Source organism: Gavialis gangeticus, unplaced genomic scaffold (genome assembly GCF_001723915.1).
Source record: "Gavialis gangeticus isolate Ggan-Ray unplaced genomic scaffold, GavGan_comp1, whole genome shotgun sequence".
Lineage (NCBI taxonomy): Eukaryota > Metazoa > Chordata > Crocodylia > Gavialidae > Gavialis > Gavialis gangeticus.
Window position 1 is genome coordinate 50,574,599 of NW_017729022.1, and position 11,289 is coordinate 50,585,887.

General features: G+C 44.1%; 1 protein-coding gene across 1 annotated transcript in view; it reads right to left on the minus strand.

Annotated features, from left to right (window-relative positions):
* Positions 1-9,339, minus strand: part of NFAM1 (NFAT activating protein with ITAM motif 1) — a 33,867-nt gene extending 24,528 nt beyond the window's left edge. Inside the window, exons 1-3 of the mRNA XM_019514881.1 lie at positions 7,871-9,339; positions 4,900-5,235; positions 3,104-3,216 (exon numbers count right to left, since the gene is read on the minus strand). Coding sequence (XP_019370426.1) covers positions 3,104-3,216; positions 4,900-5,235; positions 7,871-7,925 — 504 coding nt within the window. The 5' untranslated portion in view covers positions 7,926-9,339. The remainder of the gene's footprint in view (positions 1-3,103; positions 3,217-4,899; positions 5,236-7,870) is intronic.
* Positions 9,340-11,289: the final 1,950 nt, after the last annotated feature.

Consider the following 11,289-nt stretch of genomic DNA (forward strand, 5'->3'; position numbering starts at 1 on the left):
AAATGTTCTCTATGGGTTAACAGAGGGGACGGATGGGTCATGGGGTGTGAGGGTCCTTATCACATGCATCCAAGTAGCGATATGGAAAGTGCGTTCCCTGTTGGCACTAAAGGGCTCGTGCTTTTCAACGGCAGAGTGTTTGCAGTTAGCAATGCACGAGTTACACTGCTATAGAGGTAGAGGAAAGCATGGGACGGAAGGAGGGGATACAACGCTCTGGCAAGGGCTGGACTTCAGGGGGTTGTTTCAGCCCCGTATAGGTATAGGATAGACTAAGGGACAGCTTTTGTTGTCAGAAAGAGCGGGTGAGGGATTTCTCATTATCTTTCTGTTAAGTATCAGTGTGTGAACCTGTCATTATATAAGAAGCAAGGGTAAGAGTTTCACTGAATGGAGTGTTCAGCAAAGTGAATGAGACGTTGTTTATCACGTGAGTATTATGTAATTGCTTGAAACTGTATTTGTATTCCCTTTGTGAGGCCTCAGGTGGGGTCCCTTTTTAAATCTGTTTGATATTGACTGTTTTCTAATAAAATGCTACAAAAAAAAACACAAAAAAGCCTTTTAGTATGGGGTGCGTCATTAGGAGATAAGGGGCAGTGCCATGATCAGAAGCGATCTGTAGATGGGGGTGAGTAGGTGAATATAGGTAGAAAGGAGGATCTAGAATGGCAGGAGGAAAAGCTCTAGGGGCAGGGCGAGATACTAGGAGGAGTGAATGGAGGAAGAATGGAAGCAGCAGACTGAAAAAGAAAGTGAAAAAAGAATGTGGGTGAGGAAAGGGGAAGAGAACTGGAGATTCAAGCAGGCAAGAAAGAGGAGGGGATGAGAGACCAATGAAATGTACAGCAGAATTGCCAACTCTTGTCTTTTTTGTGTCTCATAAAATTTTATGTTATTTTTAAAGATTCATTTCTTGGAGTCAGATGAAAATTTCAGCATTCACTGAAAAGAAAATATAGATTATACTTCTTGTGACTAGGGAAAAAAAGCTTGCAAGTGTAAATAGTATGGGTTGACAACCCAGAGAGCAAGCGAGAAGTTTAATAACAGAATGAACAGGGGATCGGGAGTCAGGATTCCTGGATTACATTCCTTAATCCCTCTGCGCCTCAGTTCTCTCATCTGTAAAATGAGGATAACTACTTTTCACAGAGGACTAGAAAGTGTAGTTAATTGCATGTTTGAAAAGTGCTTTGTGATCCTCCAATGAAAGGGCCTATAGCTGCATAATATTGTTGCTGCTGTTAATAACAACAACAGCATCAGCATCATCACTATTAGCATCCCTAATAATATTCTGGCCAGGAGGAAGCCAGACATTTTGTTTGGGTTGTATAGAGTTCAAGTTACAACCTTTTTTCAGCACCAGGTGGTACCCCCAAAAATACTTCAAACTAATGCATATACAGTAAAAGCTGTGTTAACCAGCATTTTACTAACCAGAATACTCTATTAACCAGAATTTCCAATATCCCCCAATACAAATCCTCACTTTAGCAACTGGAATCTTTGCCAAGTCTATCCGGCAGGCGCATCAAGTATTGCTGTTATTTACACTAGTTAGTGACACTGCCGATAGAGGAGCTCCCAGGACCCCTTCTAGTTGATATCTGCATAGGCGGAGGGAGAAAAAAAATTGGGGGCAGAAGGGCTGAGCATGCGCATGTGCGCATATGCCCCCCCGAGGTGGGAAAGTCTGTGACAGAGGGGGTGGGGGGAGAGGAAAGGGATCTGCACGGGACAGGGTGGGCTGCCACTGTGGGGTAGGGCTGGTATAAAACTCTCAGATAACCAGAATTTTTAGATAACTGGCACCCCGCTTACCCCACTCATGCTGAATAACAAAGCTTTTAGTGTACTGGGTAATACCATGCATTGGAATTTGTAATATTTCATCGCCCTGCCAAAAAATATTACTGTGTTTTCTTGCATACAATATGTCCCAGAATATATGCGCCTGGTTTTTGAAAGACAGAATGAATTAAAAAAAGATTTTTCCAGAGTTATGGCTGCACAGACCAGGGGCAGGTTCTACTCTTTAGCTGGCTCAGCCTCCCTTTCCTGTTTAAATACAACTGAAACCCTAGCTACTGCTGAAGACTGACCACTGTGGGTGAATCTATGATTAACCAAAAGTGCTAAAGAATTTCCAGGGCTGTGAAATAGGAGAAGGTGGACCAGAAACAACTAACAGACAAAAGCTGCCCCAAAAAAGGTTACTTTGATTAGTGGAACATCAAGACCATTAAAAAGGAGAGATGACCGTTAACACCTATGGAATGGCAGAGCCATTGAACCAATTGATTCCCTCAGCTGCCTGAATAATAATACCACTGCTGCTGCACTGCTGCTGCACCGTTGAGCAGGAATCAAAGCAGAATGCTTCTATGCTGGGCAGGAAACCAGATTTCCTACTTAATACATACACCCTGATTTTGGGGGGAAAGGGTGTGTCTTGTGTGTGGGACAATACAATCATTTGCAAAGTCAAGCATGCAAAAATTAAGAAATCCATGTTTTGGGGGCATCTTTGATTCAGCTCTACTGAATATTAGAAGACTGTCTGTCTTTCTCATGTTCATATACAATATTTTCTACAGAAGCATGACTCTTATACAAATAGATTGTTCAGAGAATTTAGCTGCCAGACTCTAACTAGCCTCTAAGGATCTTGTGTGGACTACGTAAACAGCAATTTTTCAAACGTTTCTAACTTGGTAAAATTTACAGTTTCAAGGAATGGCAAAAGGCACATCTCTGACATAAGTGACCCCCTGACAAATTTTGAGTCCTTGGCTCCAAAACATAGAGCCGTTAGAGCTGAAATGTTTATAAGAGTTTGTTAAACATGGACAAATATAGATATTGTTCTCTAACCTTATTCTTAGAAACAGCTGAACCATTTTTGCTGATACTTAAAAAAAAAAAAAAAATCAGCCTGAGGCAGACAAGCAGCATGGAAAATTTCAGCCCAGACAGTTAAAGTTTGGCAAAGCTCTAAGCAACTAAAATAGGATCTCATAATAGGAAGTGTCAGAAAACCTTAACTATAGGCATCACTAGGAGCTCCACATAGAATACTTATCTTGTAATAACTTGCCTTTCTCTTCCACAGCAGAAGAGCTGTTGCAGTGATGCTCAGTATAGCCAGCACAGTCGTAAGAGTGACAAGGAATCTCCATGTGATGGAGGAAGTCTCAAGGTACCCAGTGTCTGTGAGAGCAAGGAGATTAGAACCCATGCTACATTTTTAAACCCGAAGAATAGCTGTCAGAGAACTTGTATCCACAAGCAGCTCTGAAAGCACACCTAATCAGATACTTTTCCCCTGTAAAAATATTCCAGGGAAATTTAAGAGGGTTCCAGAGCTAAGAGATCAAGAGTAATAGATACAGCCCAGGTACATGCCTCTGCTTTTCCCACCACTAACATGAAACATCTTCTGCCATTCCACCCCTGAACCTCCCCGTCCACCACACACAATTCAATGCAAAAGGAACTGGTGTACAAGCAAGTTGTTGCCAACTGAGCTAGGGGGTGAACTTACTCTACAGTAGCTCCCCATGTGGACACTCTTACCATGTCGTAAATGTAACGTAGCGTGCCACTTAGTGAAAGTGGGGTTAGGTACCTCACATTTACCAAGGAGTAGGAGTGCACACATGGGCAGTTACTGCAAAGTGGGTGACATGCAGCAAAATCACGTATGAGCTTACCTCATAGTAACATATTTGTTCATGTAGCCATACCCAGAGACTGTCTGAAAGAAGTGTCCAGGGTAAGTCAAGGCTAACATAATTTCTGGAGTAGAAAGAATAGCAGTGTGTGAAATGAGTGGAAAATTAGAGAGAGGCAGAGCCATGAAGGTGAGAGCTTAAAAGTGAAGATGTACAAGAACAAATTTGATACACTGTGCAGTGCAGAAATTAAAAAGATGGTGTTTAGGTTAGAAGAGGCAAAGAGAAAGTGGTATTAGTGGATGAATTATGTATAGATTAGGGGAAGGTGACATGAGTGTTACAGAGGCAGTGAAGGTGCTACCCGAGAGTTTTAGCAATGTGGACAGAGACAGGCAAAAGGGAGTGCTAAACCCACACAGTAGCATTCAAAGGGTGTAAGTTAGTACAGAGATACCCACGCCAGCTCTGCAACCCAAAGCATCATAGCCACATTAATGCACTGCCACACACAGGTTCATTAGGTCAGCTTTCCTGAGATACACAGATAAACCCTTAACAACCATCCAAGATAGGATTGCTGCAACTGTCCCTTACCCTATGCCATGAGGTACTTTGGCTATGGTGCTTTGCATTTTAATCCTTTCTAAGGAGCATTTAATATCAGATACCATACAATAAACCCAACAGGTCAACAACAGCATGCAAGTCATTATCAACTCTCTCACAGTGCACTTGACTCCTGACCTGTAGCCATCCTCTTGCTATTTTAGGCCCATGCTTCAGATGAACAGCCCACCCATCATACTGCATTGTGTGGTGCTTTGGGAGGGGAAGCAGAAATTCCCACTGGAAATTAGGAAACCTGAACCTAACTCTCTGACCGTATATGTAATCACCTCTGTCACATGAACACAAGCCAAGCCATATAGCGCCTTAGGGGCATGTCAAGGTGACCTGAGTTCAATGCCTAACTGTTGCTGGCCTGCTGTAAGTCAGTGTGCCTCCATCATCCCCAATGGCACTGACTGCTTTTGTGAAGTGCTTTGAGACCTGCTGATGAGAAGTGCAAGGCATTTGCATTGCCTTCTGTCTTTATAGACTGCCATGACAGAAGAAAGAAAGGACAAAAAAAAGCACTGTTACAGGAAATTCCAGTCAGATTTTAGTCATTCAGACTTCCTCTTTTGATTTTTCCTTGGCTGGGAGGGGAGCTTACCTCTGACAAGGACAAATGTCCCATGTCCCTTTTGCGTTACCCTGGTCCAGTTGGCCTCACAGTAATAGGTGCCAGAAGCAGCTTTGAATGGCTCAATGTCACATCTATAACTCTCCTTTGCTGTCTGGTTCTCCTGTCCAGCAGGGATAGGTACAGATATCGGATACGTTTTGATTGTGGTTCTCTGGCCCTTTGAGTTCAGCAGATAACAACTGCCTATGAAGCTGGAATATTGCGTTGTGCGAGGGAAGCTGACCACACAAGTCATAAGTACTTGTTCATTGGCAAAAGCAACCTGGATCAGGGGTTCTTGCTGCACTTCAACCTGCCTTCCTTCTGTGGGATGGGAGATATGCATTAGCATTCACATAACACTAGTGGTGGTCAGGACAAAATCCCCGCCCCAGTCATGCAGATATAGTGCAGCACAGTTAGGTGCATTATTAAGTAGTTGCTGGAACTTCTCCATTGTGCAGTCTCAGCTACTGTCAGCAACCAAATGCAACTCAACTAGTTTGTGACCTACAGAGCCCATTAGGTAATCATTGTGCAATTCTTAGCCACTCAGGCTTCCCCTTTTCCCTTGTGAGTTCCTCTGTAGACCTCTAGCAGGCAGACATCAGGACAAGAGGAGACAGGAAGTGGACTGGTTATGTAGCATGTGAGAATATATTTCATCTGACAAAAATGGACAGCAATTTTCTAAAACGAACTCCGGGTGGATGTTTTGTAGAACTCCTACTCCAAAATCCCACAAGTTTGTGGGGGTGGAGGGTGTATGTGTGTGTGTGTATATGCACGCACATGCGTGTGATCACTGTGTGCTGAAGAAGGATCTGGATCCAAACATGTGAGTCTGTGTAACTATGTAGTTGTGAATTTAGGGCATGTGAAAGGAAGGAAAATATACATTCTCCAGGCAGGCCACTATTGGGACCTTAAAAAATATTAAGAGGAGGCAGCTTAATCACTCAAAACTTTGGCTGCTCAAAGTGGGATAGCAAAGAGCAAGTCTGCATATCAGATACAGGAACTATCAGCAGAAGCATGAAGATCTGAAGTAGATATCTGTGACAGCATCTCGGTAAGGGGCCAAGAAATAGTTCCCTTGATGGCTTATTTTTCACAGGTTATTGGAAGGATATCTATTTCTGCAATTCACCCAGTGATGGTATAGGAAGTTACAAGAGAGGAAGCAGAAGCACAGAGGAAACAATGAACCTAAGTATGCTCTTTCTTTTTGCTTAAAGAAAAGGAAGAAAAGCTGAAAAGGGGCACACTTCAGCCCAGCAGGAACATGGATAGAGAGCACACTCCACAGTGAACATGACCCTTTCCCTTTGCATCACACATAAGCCTGGTGCTATTGCCAGCCCACCTTTTTCCATCACTTTATTTCAGCACCTGCAGTTCTCATTTTCAAGTCATGGACAAAACAACCACCACAGAGCACCAGGAGGGGAGGACAGTCCACAGCATGTTAGTTTTAAGAAGTGAAATATATTTAAAAAATATATTATCCACATGGTTCTACCGAACTGCTTTTCTTTCCATCTACAACAGGAGCTAATCTCCTCTGCTTTTTTGCAACAATAAGTAAGGGGAAAATTAAGGTCTAAATACTACTGGACTTGAACCCTGTGGGCAGATTCCCAAGACACTAGTCCTTCAAAATTCAGGACAGCTGCTGGCCTAATTTCCCCACAATACAAACAACACAATTTGCTAATCAGCAGCTGATTTTTACTGGGTTTAACAAGCAGTGAGGCACTGACTATACAAACATCAGTGCTTTTCCCCTTTAGGATTATAAAACTGAGAGTCAGAATCTGGACAAGGAATTAGACAGAAGGCAGGTCAAGGTGGCACCTTAGAGACTAACTGCTTTGGAGATACTGTAAGCTTTTGTAGGCAACGGCCTACTGTCACCTATGAAATCTTATAGTTTCTCTGAAGCAGTCAGTTTCTAAGGTGCCACCTAGCTTTGGTGTCTGCCTGACTTAAGACTAATACAGCTACCTCCCTGGACAAGGGACAAGGAACTGTGATACAAGAACTGGAGGAAAAAGGTATAAATACCCTTCTTGGTTTCAGTGGGACTCTTTGGCATCCTACCTTCTACAAATGGGCACTGCAGGATGCTAAAAAAAACCCAACCCAAAATAGATTTTGGAGTTGCCATGCTATGCAGGTCATACCACTGCATTGAATGCACATAACATGACCAGATTTAAGGAGCAGCAACCCAGTATTTAACTCCTTCAAAACAAAGCACAGCAAAGATGTCTGAGGCTCAGCAATAGTAGAAGAACACAATCACACTCTATGAACATTTTCAGGGTAAAAACATCAATTACGGAAAGATCTCTGCAAATAACATAACCAGCAGCAATAGCCTGAAGCTAAGGAAAATTTTAGGTTACTGCATTAGATAAAAGACACTTAGCTGTAAAAGCAACTGAGCTGTAATACCCTCTCAGGAATGGTGCTTGGGGCCTCATCACTGCAGCTAGGAACAGGATAGATAGCTTAAAAAATGTATATTCCTTCAAACACAGGAGAGGTACAGCATGCCTGTTGATCTGGCCCTGCTCTTTAGGATCTGCTCATTCATCGTCTTTGTAGAGCAGCGCCAAAGTTGACGTGAACCCGGCTTTCACACAAGGCACTGCATAGCACCACTGCCACGAGACAGAATAGACCCTCCTTCTCATGAAATCTCTGGAGTTATTAGCTTGAGCAAAGACTATGCCATGGAGGATCTGAACAATTTCATCTAGGTTACACAGCACTCCTCCCACCCACCCCCTTCCTTTAGGGTTTTCTGTATGAGCTCTTAAATGTTTAAAAGCCAGAAATAGCAGCAGTGTGCAAATTCCTAGAGAGGATCTCTGGAAATTAGCAAAAGCTACCAACTGAAAAAATGCCCTAAACGAGAAAGCAAAAGTAAGGAATAAAAAGCACATTTTACCTCCATGCTGAAGCAACCAGAGAAACAGGAAGATAATGTTCGTATTGGAGGCCATGATAGGGTCAAAGACTGTAAGAAGGCAGCCAGATCTGAAAATCCAGCAGACAAGAAATGCTGCTTTTGTCAGGTATTTCCACAACTGAGAAACTATTTATCCCTCTCCCTTTGCAAAGGTACGGTAGGATGGACATGAAGTACGTCTAGCAAGCTGTTCCTGGTAGACACACGTTCCCTTCTGCTTTTTTTAGTTAAGTCTTCTTCCTGCTTCTGTGGTTCATGATTTTACACTCTCATGATGGTGTTGCATCTGACAGTGGTTAGCTAGAGTTGAGACTATAAGCTCAGGAGCCTTCTTGTCTTCTGATGGCCATAAAATATCATGCATGTTTGTGGCAAAACCCCAGAAATGGATATCACCACTTCCCTCCTCTCCCTGCTCCCCCCCCCAATTTTGTGTTTTCACTCAGGGCTATGGTAAAAATGGCTTGGACCAACTGGTTAGTCAGGTTGTTTGAGGACCGATGACTGTGTTTGTGCAGAATGTGATGGATGCTGCTACATTACCTTTGGAGTGATGGATGAGCTACACTTACTACATAGTTTGCTTTCCACATCCCATGTGTCAGGGCTTGGCTACATGAGGAGTTATTCCAGAATTGCTATTCTTGATTAACTGGCAAGTGTGGACAGTCTTATCCTTAAATGAGGGTATCTTATTCTAAATTAGTCTAATATGTCTCAAACTTGCCTACAGGGGAGACGTATTGTGAAGTAAGCCTGGGTGTAAACTTCCAGGGCACTAGTCTGTAAATGTACAAGGTGGCTTACTCTGTTTTAAAATGGATATATATCCACCAGGGGTGGGAGGCAGGAAAAGGGTCAGTGCAAAAGTAGCTTGTGAATTGTAGTCACATCCAAACTCACTTCAAGTTGCTGTGTAGACAAGACCTCAGATCTGGTTAGCCCTCTTATTTCAGAATAAGTTAATTAAGAATAGCCATGGCAGGATAAATTTTCACCCTACCTTAATCTGAACTAACTTCCCTTTGTGGACAAATCTGAGAAAAAACATTGCAGGGAGGGTTGATATGGAGACAGCAGAGAGAGCAAAAGAACAATGCCATCTCTCTCTTTGGGGAAGGACTGGGGACTCAAATAAGTGCTTACTGAATGCTTTTGTTTCAGGGACATCCTCATACCAGCAATATAACAGCTAAAAAATGGGTTCTGTATCTTACTAGAGAAGGCCTTGGGTCCACAAGCCTTCACCCTTCATGTCTTCCAAACCTGCCCCCTCCTGCCTCGGCACTTCCTGATATTTACGCTGTATGTCCACAAAGGGGCACTGCACCATGCAGGGTTTAATTAAAGCCTGTGTGCCACCTTTGGAGTACCCTGGGGGAGGGGAGCACTAGACAGCTGCAGGAAGGTGGCTGTTTGGGGGGCTGGGGAGGAGGGTAAATGTACTATTATTGTCTTACTGGTTGGTATATTGATTTTGAGGGCTGGCTTTGGTGAGATTTGCTCTGGAACAACCTCATTTTCAACATCTTTGTGGCCAGTCCTGCATGGGTGCACAGAGAGGAAGGGATCTCCTTGCATCCCTGAGTACACAGACAGAAACAAGGTACAGCTGCGTGGTACAACACTCAGAGCACCTGACAAACAGAGAGGGGAAGAGCAATGGCCCCATGTACTCTTCAAGGTTGGTGCAGCAACTGCACTCCTCCAAGGAAGATTTGGGTCAGATTACTGATAAGAGCTGCATGGGGGCTGGTCTTAGCTGGAAATCACTCTTTATAGGTCTCACATCTGAGCAGCAGAGAGAATCAAGAGTGGTAACAAGGCACTTGGGGGCCCAGTTGGTATTTTGGATACACAGACTGGGACACAAAGGCCCTGTGTGGACACAGGGTCAGGGGGACCCCAGGCAGCACTTCTTAGGCCTCAGTGAGGTCCCAAGACTGCTAGGTGGGCAGACTTACACCTCCCTAGAGAGGAATCTGGCTGCCTCGAGCATAAGTGAGGGATTTCTTTCTAGGCGCTTATATCACTTTAATCCCTACAGAACTTGCACAATTTCCACCCTGATGTATTTCAGGAGGGCACACTCTGCTGCTCCTCTCTGCAATGTGTTGAAGCTCTTATCAGCATTTATCAGCTTCAGAGTGATAAATGGATTATGTGTGGTGGCCTTGTGGGGTGGTGAGGGCAGCATCCCACCTGCCCCGCCTGTTAGTCCTTTGCCACTCTAAATGCCAAGTCCTAGACATCTCACTAGAGGGAATATTTAAAGATACAGAGCTGTAGCATTTCCGAAGAGATCACACATAAGAATCGTTTGTGGGATTAGAGGCACTCCAGGCCAGAAATGCATTCACTGCTGGAATTTGCTATGCTACAGCTTTCTGAAAAGAAATGGCTTTGAAATGACTACCAGCTGCTAATAACTGCAAGACAGGATACCACTCTATTCCTTAGAGCCTAAAGGGAACCTCAACCTTTGAATGTTAAATTCAAGTTAAATTTTCTCTTGGAATTTTGGACTGGGCTTTAGTCCCAGAGACTTAAATAAGAGGAGGGGAGGGAGGGGAGCCGTGTGCTTTATTATGGAACCAATAGTTGGGTGTAGAGGGGTGGTTATTTCAGACTGATTGACTCTCAGACTTCCACAGAACCTAGCTGGGGGACTGCTCTCGCAGGACAGCGGACAGATCACAAGGCTGGAGAGGGACAGAAGTATAACTGGGGGTGGGCAGCTAGAGCACCAGCCCTGGACAGCAACTTTGAGGGGGCACAAGATTGGCAGTCGCTGCTGCCTGAGATGCAGAATCTGCCTGTTACACCTCTGCTGGGGACTGGATGTTTTCTTCCTGCCCTCATTACATGAAACTCTGTAAGGTAAGATACACTTCAGAGCGTGAGCTGGCACCTTTAGTATGGTGTCAAGGGACCGTTCCTCCACCACTCTGCTGTAGCCCAGCATTGCACAGATTGGCCAGGCATGTGACAGGCTTGTCCTCTTTCTGATGCACAAGTGACTGGCCACTTCCTGAAAGAAACTCTGGCCCAAGGGCCCAAAATGACATGGCAACTGTTTCTGTGCAAGCTTGAACCTCTCCAGCACTATTACCATGTTGCAACAGGGTCCCACCACCATTACTAATGCAAGTCTTAAGCATTAGTGAAAAATCATGTGCAGGAGGATCAGGAACAGCCACTAGATCTGTCCACATGCTGAAGCCACCAGAACTGCCTGTTCATGACTACATCTGAAGTACACGCATGAACAAGCACACACGCACACACAAAGCCAGCTCCAGGTGAAGTTGCATTCACGTGATGAGCCTAATGCTTACCAAGGCAGTGGCAGCTCTGCAGAGACCACAACGAAAGTCTTTTTATTGCCCTGGCACTTA